This window comes from Anabrus simplex, chromosome 1 (assembly GCF_040414725.1).
Source record: "Anabrus simplex isolate iqAnaSimp1 chromosome 1, ASM4041472v1, whole genome shotgun sequence".
In the NCBI taxonomy this organism is placed as follows: domain Eukaryota; kingdom Metazoa; phylum Arthropoda; class Insecta; order Orthoptera; family Tettigoniidae; genus Anabrus; species Anabrus simplex.
This window is the reverse complement of record NC_090265.1, coordinates 492,808,069-492,826,863: the sequence shown is the minus strand read 5'-3', so window position 1 is coordinate 492,826,863 and position 18,795 is coordinate 492,808,069. Positions and strand designations below refer to the sequence as shown.

Below are 18,795 nucleotides of genomic sequence, written 5' to 3'. Positions count from 1 at the left end.
AAGTCCAATCAATCGGTTCAAGACATGTGGAAAGATGCTGTGGAACAAATACATCAGGCGGCGACAAAAACGTTGGGAAAAACCATACCCGGACGAAAATATATTGATAAACAAACCTGGTGGTGGACAGACGAAGTCAAGCAAGCAATCAAGGAGAAAAAGATAGCCTACAAGACTTGGTGGAACTCACGTCTTGATACTGATCTTCAGCAATATCGCGACCTGAAATCTGCAGCAAAAAGAGCTGTAGCTGCAGCAAAGGACCATTATTACCAGTCACTATACGACCAGCTTGACACACCATCAGGAGAAAACAGTATATATCGTCTTGCTAAGTCCCGTCACCGTTCAACTCAGGACGTTGGACACGTCACGCACATCAAGGGAGCCGACGCCAAACTGCTACGAGATCAACAATCCATTCTCCAGCGTTGGGCAGATTACTTTAATAACATCAGCAACAAAGAATTTACGCATCCACCAATTTCTAGTCCTGATCCTATCGTAGGCCCTGTTCCCTCAATTACATCCGAGGAAGTAATGCTTGCCATTAGCAAAATGAAAAATGGAAAAGCAACTGGTCCAGATGACTTACCAGCGGAAATCTGGAAAATGCTCGGAAAGCCTGCTTCAGAGTTCCTTGTCTCACTCTTCAACCAAATCATCGCCGAGAAACAGCTTCCACACACATAGACAACTAGCACAACAGTTCCAATCTGGAAGGGAAAAGGAGATGTGAGTGATTGCTCGACCTATCGCCCTATACGACTCCTCTGTCATACTTTCAAGATCTTTGAACGTGTACTTGACAGCAGACTCAGATGTATTGTCTCTGTAACACCAAACCAGTGTGGATTTGTTAAGGGATGCAGTACCATCGATGCAATCCATGCCACACGCCTCTTGATGGAAAAGCACAGAGAGAGACAGAAGAGTGTACATATGGCATTTATAGACCTAGAAAAGGCTTTTGACCGTATCCCACACGAACTTATTTGGCGAGCTCTTCGCTGTCATGGCGTCCCTGAAGAGTATGTAAGCTGGGTGCAACTTCTGTATCGCAATTCCACTAGTGTTGTCCGGAGTCCTGCTGGAATCTCTCCGCCTTTCGATATCACTGTGGGTGTTCATCAAGGTTCTGCCCTTTCACCATTGCTATTCATCCTCTGCATGGATACGGCAACAGCTGACATACAGACTTCACATCCCTGGACCCTTCTTTATGCCGATGATGTGGTACTTGCACAAGAAACCCGTCCTGAACTCCAGCATCAGGTTCAAACGTGGAAGGACAGACTGGCTGAAAATGGACTGCACCTCAGTATCCAGAAGACAGAATACCTGGAATGTGGCCCCCAAACCAGAGGTTCCATAAGTATCTGTGAAGAAGACCTGCAGAAGACCATGCAATTTAAGTACTTAGGATCCGTCGTCACCTCAAACTGTGACACCACTCCTGATACTCGGATGAGGGTAAATGCAGCTTGGCTCAAGTGGAGACAGGTCACTGGAGTCCTCTGTGATAAAAAGATGCCTCAATATCTAAAGGCAAAAGTTTATAAGAGTGTGGTACGGCCAGCAGCGATCTATGGGACTGAATGTCGCCCCATGACGAAACAACAGGAGCAAATGTTGACAACCATGGAGATGAAGATGCTTCGATGGTCCATGGGGCTGACCCGATGTGACCACATAAGGAACACGGACGTCCGGCAAAGGTTTGGTGTCGCGCCCATCATAGACAAAGTAAGGGAAGCCCGTCTCCGCTGGTACGGCCACGTAATGAGAAAACAGGACGACTCAGTTGCCAAAACAGCGCTCCACATCAACCCAGAGGGAACAAGACCACGAGGAAGACCAGCAAAGAGATGGACTGACAACATCAGGGCAGACATGCACAGTGTTGGCTTAACACCAGAAGATGTCAACGACAGACAGAAATGGAGGAGATGTAGCAAAGCAACAGACCCTGCAAGTCGGGATTAATGCTAAGAAAGAGAGAGAGTAAGGATGTAAAGGAGAGAGAGCTTGTTTGTCTCTGGTGAGACCCCAACTAGAGTATGGTTCCAGTGAATGGGACCCTTACCAGGATTACTTGATTCAGGAACTGGGGAAAATCCAAAGAAAAGCAGCTTGATTTGTTCTGGGCGATTTCCGACAAAAGAGTAGCGTTACAAAAATGTTGCAAAGTTTGGGCTGGGAAGACTTGGGAGAAAGGATACCAATATAAATGGTCCGTTATTGGACATTATAAATTTTCCAGCTAACTCATTCCTGGTTGCCAGCGTTTCACCCTCGTATGCTAGGTTGGGCTCATCAGTTGGTACCTAGCACACCTACCAAGACGCTGGCTAGTGCATACCGTGGAGACCACTGCATGGGCAAACTGTAGCCACTGGCAGTGCCAATGCACTATGAGAGACTTTGTCTCATTACCAAAAATTGATGCTTGCTTGGCCATCAGATGACATAAATGTTGATTCCGATAGGGAATCTGAAATATTTGTCCCGAATGAGTAAATTTATAATACCAATATAAATGGTCCGTTATTGGACATTATAAATTTTCCAGCTAACTCATTCCTGGTTGCCAGCGTTTCGCCCTCGTGTGCTAGGTTGGGCTCATCAGTTGGTACCTAGCACACCTACCAAGACGCTGGCTAGTGCATACCGTGGAGGCCACTGCATAGGCAAACTGTAGCCACTGGCATTGCCAATGCACTATGAGAGACTTTGTCTCATTACCAAAAATTGATGTCCTACTTATTTTTTTTATGAGGAGCTGGACAAAGAACTAAATACTTTTTTGACTAAATATGTTGACGGGAACGAGATGAGAAGTGGTTTAGTTTTCCCCCACAGTTGTGGATAAGTGTCCATAAACTTTATCCAGGCTAACTCGTAATCGCTCTGCTTTTCGCCCCACAGTCATACTTCAGATCTAGAAACTCCGTCTGCAAAGAGTTATCAAGCTTATCCACAGCTTCAAACAAGAATGGATCTGGAATCCAATCCGAAATTTGTAACTTGGCCAAATCTTCAAATCTTGATTCCATGTCAGTTTTTAACTGGTCAAGGTGATCAGTAAAAATTAGGATTTTGTCTTCTGGGAGTTCAGGAGTCTCGTTATCTGACACTGAACACTTTTTAAGGGCCGGAAATTGAATCAGCTCTTTTTGGCCAATATTTACCTTGTGAATATCAAACTTGGCGATGAATGATGAAATAATTCCTTTGGCCTTGATAAGGTTCATCTTGTTTCCTTGAAGCCTTATATTGACTTCGTTCATTTTTTCAAAAATATCTGTTGCTTGAACTTCTCACTTAAAACAGGATCAGACGTGTCAAGAAACTCAGTGACCGTGTCACATAATTCTAAGAAACGGCACAAACTGTTTCCTTTGAAAAGCCACCTCACGGCCGTATGTAGAGACTAGCGTTAGAATTCCTCATCATTTTTATGGCTAAGTTGTTGGAACAGACGGTCATCGAGGGAATTAGCTTTGATATTTTTGACACTAGTAACAACCAGTTATAGGGTTTCATGCAGGACACCACTCAATTATTTTGCAGCTAAGTGTTGACAATGAAATGACACAGTGAAGAGTGATGACCACTGGCACTTCTTTCTTAAGGCGGGCTAGAAACCCAGCATGACGAACTGACATGGCAGGAGCATGTTTGTTAGGGGAATCTCTTTTTTTTTCTCAAAATAATCTTGCACCATTTAAAAAATCAACGATCCCTTCATATCAGTGATCAATGTTCTTTCCTCAGTAATTTGCTTTTGTTCATTGATAAACCTCACATAAGCTAATAAAATTGCTTTGTTATCAATCACAGTTGATTCGTCAATCTGCAATGCAAATTTACCTTTTTCCAACAAATTGGTGAGTTTGGATTCAACGTCCGTGGCCATTTCGTTAATTCACCTGGAAACATTATTGTTGCTCAAAGGAACCGATTCACTTACTACTAGGGCCCTCACCTAGCATGATTTCAACAAATTTTTTTGGTAGCCAGTAAAACAAGAGTTTCGTCAATTATGTGAGATTTAGCACATTTAGCGATCAATAAAGACACCTCGTAAGAAGCAAGAAGACTTTTGTCAAGATTGGTTGCTAGTTTTTATTCACTCACATTAGGCCGTTTGTCAGCTTTAGCTTTGAGGTGTTGAAAATAACTTTGAAGTTCTTTACTCAATTTATCACTGTGTACTCTTGATAAATGATCTTTCATTCACGAAGGCTTCATGGCTTCATTGCTAGTAAATGTTTTATTGCAAGAAAGACAATGTGGAAACTGCACATTTTGCGGTGACACAATAAAAGCAAATTTTAAATACTCACGCTGAGTACTGAAGACACTTTTTATTTTTTGAATTCATTCGCATGAACTTCTACACTTCAAAACAAACACACAAAAACAGAAAAGATACACACAAAATCTGATGGTGAGGCACACAAAGGCTGATTAAGACTGAAGAAGAATGTAGGTCAGTGGCAATTGTGTTGTGATGGCAGGAAGGGGAGGGGGTTGTGTCACTAATTGGCTGTCCTGAGCAACAACAGGTGGGGACTGTGGAGAGGGGTAGGTACAGTGAACTTGCCATCTGAGAATAGCCAGTGACTCGTGTTGCCCAGCAACTTCTACTGTACAGTACTATTTAAAATTTTCCCCCTTTGAATACTCATTGGCCCCCATATATTTAATGCCCCCCTGCTGGGATGAGCGGCTCAGAGGGTTGAGCTGCTGGTCTGCTTGGCGGGTTCGATCCTGGCTTGGTCCGGTGGTATATCAAGGTGCTCAGATACGTCAGTCTCGTGTCTGTAGATTTACTGGCACGTAAAAGAACTCCTGCGGGACTAAATCCCCGGGCATCTCCTAAAACCGTAAAAGTAGTTAGTGGGACGTAAAGCAAATAACATTATTATTATTGCCACCCTGATAACCCAAATCTGTTTGGAACCACTGATCTAGACGTTATTCCAGTGAAGCGACTTGAGCAGTTAATTTGGAAATTAAAACCAATGACGTTTGAGTCTAGTCCCAGTGAACCGACATTTTGTCTGGCATCTAGCTCATTAACCTGAAAAATTTCACTATTTGGACTTATTTCTATAATTTTATCGGCCATAACTGCAAGTTTCTCTTAAGTTTTTGTCACTTAATACAAGAATATTATTAACTGAATCTGACATCGACCCAAAGAGTTTTAGGACATTATCAGTGATGTCTACACCAGCTAGGGACAGCATCTTTCGCCACAGTTGATTAGGGTTCACGTCTCCCAATTCAGTACCAATCAAAAGTTTCTTAAGTTGTCGATCGTCACTTTCTTTAAAGGTAACGAGAAGTAGAATTTTAGTAGCCGTGTATTTGTTAGTCGCAGACACACTGAGAATAAAGGCGGAGGCACACTACTTCACGTGAACTTTCTCTGTGCTCAGTCAGCATGGAGGGGAGGTTGATGATGTCACTGCATGCGGCGTGAAGACAGGAAACACACTCTTCTTGCGTTCACAGATCACAGTATACTTTGTCCGATGGCAAGCTACGATAGTACATCCTTTTCACCAGATTCTGATGATCTTTTAATTGCCTGTGATGTTTCAGTTGCCATGACTACTGTCTGCCGAAAACGACTGTGGCTACATGAAAGTAATTTGCGGTGAATACCACAATTTAGTAAGGGAGCTAAATGGGCATCCAGAAATATTTCAGATGTACTCCAGGTTGAACAAAGATGAATTCAATTACTTACAAAATTTCATCAAAGATGAAATTGTTGGCCGAAGTACATTCTGCATTTGCAACTGATTCGGAGGAATACTTCACAGCCTTTTCAGATGTGAGAAAATTTCAAAAATTACTTCAACTCGCTTGAAAGCTCTGTGCCATGGCAATTACCAAGAGTTTGTCGTGGAAGAATAAATTGAACAAAGAAGAAAAGAACTGTGCGGTAGTGAATGAATCATACAATACATATTTATTCACCATCTCTAATTCAACAGGATCATTTGTATTTGTGTATTATTTAATTTATTATTATGTCCGATTCCGTTGCTAACTGGTTAGCGTGCTAGTCTTTGGTCCTTAGGGGTCCCGGGTTCGATTTCCGGCAAGGTCGGGAATTTTAACCATCATTGGTTAATTTTGCTGGCACGAGGGCTGGGTATATGCGTAGTCTTCTTCATTTCATCCTTATCACGGTGCGCAGGTAACCTACGGGCGTCAAGTCAAAAGACCTGCACCTGGTGAACCGAACTTGTCCTCGGAAACTCCCGGCACTAAAAGCCATACACCATTTCATTTATTATTATTATTATTATTACTATGCTATCCTATTTTGTACCATGCCTCGTGCCACATTTGCTGATTTCTATAGTTAATCGAACCTATGTTATACAGATTCTCATACACCCACACCAATTCAGTTAACATTTCTTCCATATCACTGAAAGAAACTGTTTCTTTTCACATTTCACGTCGCCAGATATGTGCTAGAGCAGAAAAATGTGCTCCGCGTGAAGAGCGGTGTCACCAGATTCTACGTCACAATGACGCCAGCTGATGTCAACAGCCGTGACATGAGTGTAGTGTGATCACTCTACATTTTAAACAGTGTGAAAAAGGCATAGCACTCTTTCTTGACAGGTTTGATTGCGTCACGATACGCGCAAACTCACGTGAAGAGATAGTAATGTGTTTCCGCCGTAATGTCCCATGCATTTTCAAGATATCTTGGTTTGAGGTGAGCAACCAAATATTTGAACTTACCACCTTCACTCTTAACCTTCTGTATCCTGAATTGCGCTTTCACTTGGGTGAACCATATTTAGTCCCTTTCCACCCTGAAAGAGGTAGTTTGATGCTTATGGTATCGGTTTCATTGTATGCAGCTGCATCCTTGACCTAGCCTATTTTGGCTGTAGAGTTTGTCATCTAGGTTAAGCATCTTGTCTGTTTTAAAGTATGGTAACTTTCATGGCAGATTTTGGAAAACAATTAATTCAAGATGACACAAATGCAAACTAATACGTTGTGGTCACCAGTTTGTAGGAAAATGTTTTCAACAAATTATAATAATCAGTTTGCATCTTACTCCTGTGATACTTTGTTTTCAAACTTTTTTGTTCGCTACTCAGATAACAGCAGTCAGACATCTTGCATTCACTGCTTGAACAGACTCAAGGTGAACTGACTGTGTCTTATTCTGTTCTTCTGTAAGGGTGTACGTAGTGGCATCACAGAAAAGTTCACTGCATGGTTTTGCCTAGACGGCCAGAGCAGTACAGTCTAGCGGTACTAGAAGCTTGTATTGCTTGATAGTACACATTGTAGATGTGCGCGCCATGATTTGTTTTACTAGTGCTTAGTACTATGATTGCCAGGCACTCATTGTTTTACAGTAGGGTGTGTGTGAAATACTTGCGAGATATTTCTAAGTTATTTTACCAGTAAACGGAGAGGTTAGTTATAAAAACGAAACCGTTTTCTTCTTGAACTCGCTAGCCCTTCAGTATGAGAATCCTGTTAAGTAGTATCAATGTCGAACTGATCTGTTACGTTTTGCAACACAAAAACTCTTCACCAAATTAAATTCAAAATATATTTATTTCCTATTTACACCTTGCCAAATGCTCAATGGTAATGTAAAATCTTGATATGTTGTCAATTTAGAAAATGCAAATACGCTCATGTTTACGCTATATTTATTGAGATAAGCGTAGAAATCAGCTCAGGTATGGGTGCAACAATTTGGAAGGAATCAGTGTGGTATGATTCAAACCCACAGTCTCCAAAATCTTGAGCTTGCGAGTTAGCTAACCCAGCACACCTAAGTCAATGGTTAAACTGATTGGACAAATACTCACATATCGCCAATAAAAGGTTGGATTAATAAAAAATAAAGACTGTATTTTGGAAACCAAGCACGCCAGGATGTGCTCCAAGGCTATAGCGGTATGCTAGCAAAGGGAATTCAACAGCTCAGCAGTCCGCCGGCCCGGCAGGGAATGTCATATAGCAACACGTGTCAGCGGTACTTTGTACCGCCATGGCCTCATGAGACACTCAGCGGTACAATGTACCGCTCTGGCAGCAGCGTCTTAACAATGTGGCTGAAATACCTGAGCTGTTGTTTGATAATTGTCAATGGTCTTATTTTGAAGCTGAGCTGTTTCAGGATTGAGTCGTTCGTTCAGTGCGCCATCCAAGGTATTTACAATGTTCTTCTCTAGTACCACATTTCCACATTTTCAAAGAGTTGATCCTGCATCAGTCTGTCATCTTTAACATCCAGGTTTCTGCTGCATAAGTGGCAATGGAAAAAATAAGTGTCTGCAAAAGCGTAAGTTTTGTCATTGCAGTAATGGAAGTGTCTTTCAATATGTGAATAAGCTTTGCTGTTGTATCGCTTGCAGGTTATAAGAGATATGGAAGAGGGAGTTCCGTGGGTATAAATAACAGACAAATCATCATTAATAGATTTATTTATTCCTTGGGGTCGTGACCCGCTGGTTTTTTTCTTTGTTGATCACATCTCTGCTGCAGCATTGTCATGTTGGACGATCCTCGGTTTTCCTCAGGCCATATTGGAAAGATTGCGATTGCTCATGACTGCTTTACTTGCCCCATCAATATAAACAAAGCAGCAAAATTCCTCATTTCATTGCTAGTTACTTCAGACCACTTCAAGCTTTACCCCCTGTGGGTGGGGGATGCAGACGAAGAATACACCCATAGTATCCCCTGACTGTCGTAAGAGGCAACTAAAATGGGTCTCCGGGGCTCTCAACTTGGGAGCGTGGGTTGGCAACCATGGGGCTCTTAGCTGAGTCCTGTAATTGCTTCCACTTACTTGTGCCAGGCTCCTTACTTTAATCTATCCTGTCCGACCTCCCTTGGTCAACTCTTGTTCTTTTCCGACCCTGACGGTATTAGAACATTCGCGGTCTAGGGTGTCTTTCACTTTCACGCTATTCGTGGCCCTTGTCTTTCTTTGTCTGGTACTTCATTTTTTGAAGTGTTCAATTCCTTCTTTTTTCCTTTTCCCTCTCTCACTACCCCATGCGGGTAGGAGCCGCAGGCGTAGACTACACCCACGGTATCCTCTGCTTGTCGTTAGAGATGACTAAAAGGGGCAACCTAGGGATGATGACATTAGAACCTTGAGATTACTTGTGATTAGTACCATTACGCGTGGAACACCATGGGTCGACATTACTTGCGACTAGTACCACCTTGTGCGGGTATACGTTATATAGGAGCAGTACCATTCTGTACAAAACATTATGGGTCCAAGTGTTGCTTCTGAAGGAGGTCATCATGTGTTCCACTGGTCCATTTCACTGTGTTCACTATGGTCTCCGTTGCCTGCGGTTAGTATTACTATGTGAGAAACACCATGGGAATAGCGGTGCCCGTGATTAGCACCACTATTTGAGGAAAACCATTGGTCTGCGTTGCCAGAGATTAGTATTATGTGAGGAACACCATGAGATTGTGTTGCCTGTGGACGTTACCATAATGTATGATGCACCGTGGATCTGCATTGCCTATGATTAGTACCACTATTTGAGTGACCCCATGAGTATCGTGGACTGTGATGAGTTCCACCAAGTGAGGTACACCATGGGAATACCGGCACCTGTGATTAGTACACCTAGGTGAGTAGCACCATGGGTCTGCGCGTTGCTTGTGAGTGGTGCCCTTATGTGCAAATTGCCATGGGTTTATGCTACCTGCGATTGGTGCCATTGTTCAAGTTTAAAAACTTCATGTTAATGAGTTAACTCATGGTGCCATTGTGTGTGACATACCATGGGTTTACATTTTTACATTGCCTGTGATTAGTACCACCATGCAAGAAACACCATGAGTCTGGGTTACCTGTGATTAGTACCACTGTAGGAGGAACACCGTGGTTGTATTTTACTAATGATTAGTACCATTGTGAGGGGCTGGTGACCTGGATTTTGGACCCTTTTAGATAATAAGCATCATCCCAGTAATTAAGACATTATGAATTGGATCCACTGATTGTTTTTGTTTCACGGTCATTTTCTTATCACCATTCGTTTTAGATTCTAGTCGGCGGATACATTTCCAAGTTTTAATTTTCATTTTATTACACCTTGTACCGTTAGGGGCAGATGACCTAGCCATTAGGCCCCTTTTAAACAATAAATATCATCATCAGCATCATCATCATCATCACTTCAAGCTTTTAAGGGATATTTCATATGAAGCAGTTTGCTGGTGATAAAAGTTTGTTTGCTCTGTCACTGGAATAGCCGAAAACTTCAATGCCAAGATTCTATCAATCTTGACCACCAGCTAGTTTCAGAAAATCCAACTGATGTTACCGAACTTGAATATGAGTTAACTCAGGACCCGCCAGCAACGTTTGGCCAACCAAACGCAAGTAGACTTGGGTCCCGTCAGCAGTGTGCTAACACATAGTGGGCCAGGTGTTAATAGAATAGAATATAGAATCTATCTTATATTCCATCTTCTTGATGAATTCCTGCAGCGATTAACCCATACGTTGTGTCTTCTTCAGTTGGATTCGGTAGCAACTGCCAACTGGTGGTCATTATAGTGTTCCTCAAGCGCCCTTATGATCTCTTTGTACACAGCACCTGGGCAGACGCTGTTTAGCAACTTTGTTGCTCATCCATGCAGTCCATTGATGATTTCTATGGCGCTCTCCTCCAGCGTCCATCCATTATGGTTGGTCACAGTCTTGAATGGGGTCTGGAATGTCATCCCTGATACACTCCCATCAAAGCATCACGGATTCACCTTCACAATGCTGATACCGTTGTTGCCACTGGTAGGCCTTGGTCTGGTGTCATCCTTCCCTGTAGGTCACTCATCTCTTGCCTCGGGTATTGAATACCAGACTCCATAATTTGAGGAACTGCCATTGCCTGGAGCTGTTTGTTGACTTTTACCGGCCGTGAACTTTGCTGACTTTGCGTCAGAAAAAAAGACCTGTACTTGGCGAGCTGGACATGTCCTCGGACACTCCCGGCATTAAAAGCCATGTACCATTTCATTTCATTTTTTCATTGAATTACTGTTTACAGTTAATTAAAAGTCACTTGTGTTTGTCTTCCACCCAACACAGTTTTCCTTTACTCACACATATACTCAAGCAGGTGATCACTGCACAGTGACGTGTCATACTCCTGTTCTCCCACGGCTTCTCACACGACAGTATCATTCTAGACCAGTTCGCAACTAGCAACCCTCATTGAATTCCGCATAGCTATCTAATGGATACACTCCCAATGAATCGTTATGAACTCGCGACCTTCTTACTTTCTCTCGCGATTGATGGAATCAACTGATTCTTTTGCAACTGACTCCAGACTGACTGGCATCAATCAATCCAATACTGATCTGCATTTACTGCAGTCGCCCAGGTGGCAGATTCCCTATCTGTTATTTCCTAGCCTTTTCTTAAGTTATTTAGAAGAAATTGGAAATTTATTGAAGATCTCCCTTGGTAAGTTATTCCAATCCCTAACTGCCCTTCCTATAAACAAATATTTGCCCCAATTTGTCCTCTTGAATTCAAACTTTATCTTCATATTGTGATCTTTCTCCACAGAAGTTTCTAGTCGTTTTCTCTTCTGCACCATTCTGGCCACCTGGGGCCTGTTCCATGAACGAACTTTGCAACTTTTCAATTCTGCAAAGTGCAAAGTCTTTCTGTTCCACCATGATCTAGGTTTTACTTTTCAATTTCTTCGCAAAGTGGAAAGTCTTTGCGAATGAGTGATCTGATCAGGTTTATTCCATGGGCAAGCTGTATAATACTCCATGATTTTTATGCTTTATTTTTTGCGGCGAACTTGATGGTATAATTGTGGTATTGGTAGTTTTAAAGTTTTGATCATGGGAATGAAATATGATTACAAGAAGCCGGCTGTGCTAGAAGTTGTCAGGGAGAAATGGGACATCCTTTTTGGTAACTTTAAAAATATCGTCTCAGATGATGACATGCATCAGTATTAACGAGAGTACCGTCAACATATCCACACACAGAAGGAAATTCATCCTTCATTAGAAATTCCATTGCTATATTATGTAAATTATCTGGCCAACGTACTATGTTAGGAAATATTGCATTTACTATAACATCTACGATTTTGGTAACATTTCTGCAAATAATTGATTTTGATGCCCCATGCATTGCTGTTACTTTGTGCAGCTGGGGACCATTTACTAACCAATGTAAGCATATAAGAATTTGTTCTTTTTCGGAAAGGGATTGACTTCCTTTTGTTGCATGTTGCAATAAATGACTGATCATTTCAAGAATATAGTCAACCTTTGTTGGGGTAATACGAAAACACTCACGAAATTCCGTCAAAGTGAGGTTATGAAAATTATTCCTGTGTTTGTACGTTCTCTTGTTGAATTCTTCATCACTGCCCTCACTTTATGATAACAGAAGTTCTCATCGTAACATATTTATATCACTAAAGCAAATTCTATGCCGAGAAAGTAGTGTAGATACTTGTTAATTAACAGATGAAAAGGGAATCAATCATCTCTTTGCAAGATTTATGAAAACTTTCCACTTCATTTCTTTGCACTTTGCATTTCTGTACCAATGGAGGAACATAACAGGCTTGAAAAGTGAAAAGATTCCTAATTTCACTTTTCACTTTGCAAGCTAAATCTGAAAAGTGATGGTGGAACAAAATCTGAACTGAAAAGTGCAAAGTTCGTTCGTGGAACAGGCTCCTGGTCCTTTGTTAATGAGCTTCCAGCTTCTTCTAGGAGCTTCCTTATCGTGATTCGCAACAATTTGCCGGCATTATCGTTTTCCTGGCTGCCGGCCTGTCCACATTTTTGTTGCTGGTATTTATTGCTATTGTTGGCATTATTGCCAGGAGTTCTGCATTCTGCCTTCATTGTCACAATATAGATTATCCCCTCAACCACAGACGTGCGTAATATGAGCCGTCAACACAGATGTGTGGTCTCAGATACCGCTGTTGTGTTTAGTATTGTTGTTGGCACAATAATAAAACAATGGATGTAAAATAACCATATGTTATACTCCTTTGCTTGATTTAAGAAGCATAGATGCAATATATGGACTATTTTAAGTATAAAATTAAAAAATGCTCAATACAGTGGCAACTAATAGTTGAAAATACACGAGAGTGCATATATACGCATCTATCGAAATTCAATAAGTAGTAATGTTCGTCATGGAATGAAATTTGTGGAGTACTATCCATTTAATTATTAAATGAAATAAAAACTGAACTAGGATATGTTTAAAGCAAAAAATGGAAATTTTTAAAACACTACTTTCAACAGGCAATAAATGAATGCTCAAGCCGTTCATGGTGCTCTTGCGTGTACAGTTTCAAAGTTTACTGTCAACATTTCTTTCCTCAAGGTTATCGCACATCTTCCATGCTTGTTTTGCACACTTTCTTTTTACACTCCCAGCACACCGGCTTTTTGCACATTTGACAGAGGTACGCTGTTTTTCTCTTCTTCTGAGGGTCACAAGTGTAGCATGTTTTCGTTTTTCAAGTTTTTCCTCTTTTCCCATGATGATATCATCACAAATTCCTAGAATTCTTCTTATACACCCTTGGACTTCCCAGCTAACGTGAGGGTTTTTCATCCTGTGCTGCATATGTTCTTCCACAAGCTGTCCTGCCAAGGTCTTCATAAAATAAAACCTTTTAATTGCAGGATTGTCTTTATAGGAGCTGAACACAATGAAGGCATTTACAAAACTTATGTCCAGAATTCGGAAGAAAATCACCATTGGCCACCTTCTTGTTCTGCGACTTGTTGGGTAGACAGCACATTTCTCATCAAGTGAGTCTACTCCCCCCCTTCATACCATTGTAGTAGGAAATCATCGATGGTTTGCCTGTTTTATCATTGATCGACTTATCATGATGCATTGATGAAATTAGTATTATGGCCTTGCCCTTTTTTGGAACAAAGGACACTATTGTTGCATCTTTTGTGAAACCGAAACGCGAGATCCCTTCTTTTCGTGATCTATTGGGCAGGAACTCGTTAGGTATTTCATGCTTATTTTCTTGCAAGGTCCCTACATATGTTTGTCCTCTGTCCTTCAGTACCATCATCAGTTCGATTGAACTGAACCAATTGTCAGCTGTGACGTTCCTATTTTGTTCCTTGTGTAGCGAGAAGAAAGGCGCAGCACTGCTTGAGTTGGCTTTGCTAGCTTCTTTTCTTCAGGGGAAAGTGTAAGTTTGATCTGAATCTTTTCCAACTTATATGAGAAAGTAGTTGTTGTGAGCATCGGTAAGGCACATGATTTTTAGTCCGTACCTACTTGGTTTGTTAGGCGTAAAAACTTTGAACTTGCAGCAGCCACAAAAAGCTACAAGCATCTCATCCACACAAGCAGCAGTCCCAATGGTGTAAACATTCTGACAGTTTTGAACAAACTGGTCGAACATCTGTGAAATGGGAGCAGCGGGATCTAGTTCTTTTCACTCTGTTTGGTTTCTAGGGTTGTCAAAACGCAGAAAAGACAGGAGTAATGCAAATCTGTTGCAGTTCATAACACACTGAAATATATCACATCCTGTCTTTTTCTGGAATGACTTGGGAATGTTTGCTAAACAGAGATCGGATATCCTCGTGGTTAGATTTGAATATGGCAGAATGTGGTAGCAACCCAATAAAAGCTTTCATTTCGGTGACAACATCAGCCATGTCACAAGACAGTTGGTTTTTATACTTTATTCTTTCCGTCCAGATTTTCATATTTGTCCATGTAACTGTGTCTTGCAGCATAGTCTCATTTATTAAAAAATTATACACTTTGCAAGGATCTTCTTTAGTAGCTGTTCGAGTGGGAGGGCGTAACCCAGGGAGATGTACTACAAAATTATGTTGTCTTGTTCTGGAACGACTTGGGAATGTTTCTGGGGACCACTTATAGTTATTCTTACCATAGTAATTCTTCCAGTTCACAGGTTCGTTGCTAGAACACGACACTTCCTCACATTCATTCTGAACCAGATGTATGATCACTCTCAAGGACGTAATCTTGTTCATCTCCATAGTCAAGTTCACTATCGTCATCCTCCAAGCACTCTGTCATCAAAGTTTTCATCAATATCTCTGGCCTTATGCGAAAGACCTTTTCTAGTATCCATTCTGAGAATGGATAGAAACAATCACGCTACCACAGACATGTGGTCTACGAGACCGCTAGTGATATTCTATGCCTAATATCTTGAGTACTGCACGAAATAACTTAATGCCACTAAGTGTACAGCGCAACTGGCTTCCTGCCAGAAGGTATGTATGCATTCACATTCATACAGTGGCGGGAATCTTTTGAAATGAACATTTGGTTGAGGGTTATAAAGAGTTTTTTTTTTTTTTTTGTCAACAAAAAAATTACAAAATCCTTATGAAGAGAATGGCAAATTTCATATTTTTCTGTGATTTTCTGGAGTGTTCTCATGTCTTAGGTTGTTTTACAGTATTGAATACAGTTGAAATTCTGGAAAGGAGAGTTGTTCATCTATTTTCCTCTTCAAAAAGTGAAGTCCTCAGTTATTGGGACCTATTCACTCATCCATTAGTTTCTTAAACAGCCCAGCCATGAGGAAATGAAAAAGTATCGGTTTAAGATGTGCTTTTTCTTTTTTTTTACCCTCGACTTTAATACCTCCTTGAAGTTATTAATTCTCAACTGAATCTAACTTTCTACCATTTCAACACTCTTTAACAGTATGGTCAAATATTAGGGAGAATTTAAAAAGCAGTCATCAAATACTACTCACAGTTTATGACGTGCAGCAGTTTCATTCTATTAATTTTTTTTTTTTTACAAAGTCAGTCATAACATTGTATTGTGTTTCGTTCCAGGTGTAATGCTGATCCTGCAGCGTTGGCAAAATATGTATTTGCTCTTGTCAAGAAAGATAAACCTGTTGCTGAATTACGGACGAGTATGATTGAACAGCTAGATGTGTTCTTACAGCATGGTAAAGTATACTAGAGATTTCCAGTCTAAGATGGAATTATAAGTAGAAGAACGGGAACCAATTTGTCTTTTATAATTTTAAACAAAGGTACAAGATCTGGTAGTTGCAGTTGTCTCATTTTGTCTACTCATTTTATGATGGAATGTTATCATCAGAATTGCTCTGATGAGACATAAATGATTCATTTAAAAAAATATTTTTTGTTTGTAATGAAAGCTGTGGAACCATGGCACATGCTGCTTGAAAAAATGTTCAGTACAGGGGAAAACACAAGTCAGTTTGAAAGAATATTTCTGGCTGTTAGCACCATGTTTTAATTAAAATAGAGCTTATTAAACAACTTACATTAAAATGAAATCTGTCCATCACTGATCTGCATTTGGGCAGATTCTCTATCAATAGTTTGCCTAGACTTTTCTTAAATAATTTCAAAGAAGTTGGCAGTTATGGTTGCCATCATGTTATCCTTTTTTTTTTTTTTGTTTTTTTGTTTTTTGTTTTGTTTGTTGCTAAATTCAATTTCCTAGTGCTGTACTGAGTGGCTCAGACAGTTGAGGCGTTGGCTTCTGACCCTAACTTGGCAGGTTTGATCGTGACTCAGTCCGGTGGTATTTGAAGGTACTCAAATACGCCAGCCTCATGCTGGTAGATTTATTGGCACATAAGAGAACTCCTGCGGGACAAAACCGTAAAAATAGTTAGTAGTTAGGCCAGTAACATTATTAAAATTTCCTAGTAGGCCAAGTTCCTTCAGTCTCTTCTTACTTCTGCAAGCGCTCCTAACTTTCTTTCTAACCTTCTTCATAATGCCTTTATTTCTCTGTTAGAATACAGGATTAATCTAAACTAGTTACCTGAAAGTATCAATGAATAATGTCAAAACTACTGATCAAAATTTATTCAAATGCTTATCAAACATCGTTCCATATCGTCAAGTTTTTGACCTAGCCGACAGACTTCGCTTCAAGCATTCTCCTCGCTCATCTGGTGGGAAACGTGATGCAGTTGCCATAGAGGTGCATTCAGTTCCATGAAAGTGTATCGACCATTCTTTTATTTTTCATGAGAAGACTGTGATTGGCATCACATATCTAGATATTTTGCAAAACTATCTCATGCTACAACTGCAAGAGGATATGAGAGAAAATTTTATTTTCCAACGAGACGGGGCGCTCCCTCATTACCACATACCTATGGATGCTTGGATTGGTTGTGATAGGAATATAGCTTGGTTACTATGATCTCTCGATTTAACCCGGCTGGATTTTCTCTGTAGGGTGACGTTAAAGATAACGTGTACATCCCTCTACTTCCAACATCTCTCCATGAACTTTGTCAAGGGATCAATGTTGTGATTGCTGGGGTAGATGCGGAAATGCTTACGTCTCTCTGGGATGAACTTTCGTACAGGTAGGATATCTGCTGACTGACAAAAGGGAGCCACGGTGAACATGTATATAAGACATAGCAAACCTTGATGGTATGTAAATTTATGCATTGGAAATAAACTACGTAAAATCATTTTGTATGTGGAGTTATTTAATGTTATTTTCAGGTAATTAATTTAGAATAACCCTGTAAAATAGGTCTTTAGCATTCCTTACCATATTTTAATGTATATACCTGTTTACACACTCCTCAACAGTTACTTTAAACCCACCCCATAGTCTGTTTACATTCTTATTTACCATTTTCTACTGATCATAATTACCTTTTTTCTTAGCTCCCTCATGCCTCTTATCTCAATTGTGTGGTACTGCTTAACAGTCCTACTTTTACAGCCTTCCTTTCTATCACATTTATTTTTAACTGCAACACAATCAGCTTCGTGATCACATATATCAGTTCCTCTAAAGAGGAACCACTTCTAGAATGTGTTCAGCAGTTGCCAGCCTTTTTTTGTCTTTTTTTTTTTTTTTTTTTTTTTTTTTTGCATACCCCATACTACCCATTTTACTAAAGTAGTACCCCCAAATAATCATACCTGCCATTCCATTTTTACCACAATGTTACAATCCCACATAGGCCTAAGTTGCATCTAATTATTGTAGTAAGATGTAATTTTAGTAGCCCACTTATATATAACACAGCCATGAACGTTTTGTTTGAAAATGTATTGTTGTTATTGTCCATACAGGGCATTATCTAAAAATAATTCTAACTTTTTTAAAACTGCATTGTATTTTGCCTCTTGTGAATCTTGTGCAATTTTTAGTAGTTCGTACACTTAAGTATGTTCTGAAGATAGTGCCGAATAAAATAATAGTCATTAATATATATGGATTGAGGGATTAGCTCAGTGCCTTGAGAAATGGCTGTGCGATCAAATTCTGTTACTTACTAATGCTAATATAGGAACAGATTTTGGTTGTAGGCACCTATAATTTACATTGCAGATACAAAACAACTCTTACCAGATACTTCTCCGAGTTTTGAACCAGAGCTTTATGTTCATGGGTAGGTTTTTGAGACTTTGGGAAAATAGAAATAAAATAATCATTGAGGCATTGTTATTTTACATTTATTGAAAACCAAACAGTTGTAATACGGTTGTATTTTACTGTACTTTGTTGTGTTATCAACAGGGCCCAGATTCATATGCTCTAAAAACTCCAAAAATATGCATGCAGATATGCACTAAAATAAAACTAAATACACTTACCAAATGCATTATTTAATTTTAACTCAGTGTTAAATTGACAAACATGTTTCATTCATTGAAAAATGGTGCATGGCAGTAGGTTATCAACAGTTTTTCAATGTTCTC

The 18,795-nt window shown here is 40.2% G+C and overlaps 1 protein-coding gene across 2 annotated transcripts in view; it reads left to right on the top strand.

The window, feature by feature from the left end:
* swm (Zinc finger protein swm) overlaps positions 1 to 18,795 on the top strand; it is a 503,429-nt gene that overhangs the window by 20,119 nt on the left and 464,515 nt on the right. For both annotated transcript variants that reach the window (XM_067135328.2, XM_067135327.2), the window contains exon 2: positions 15,910 to 16,028. In XM_067135328.2, the coding sequence (XP_066991429.2) occupies positions 15,910 to 16,028 (119 nt within the window). The remainder of the gene's footprint in view (positions 1 to 15,909; positions 16,029 to 18,795) is intronic.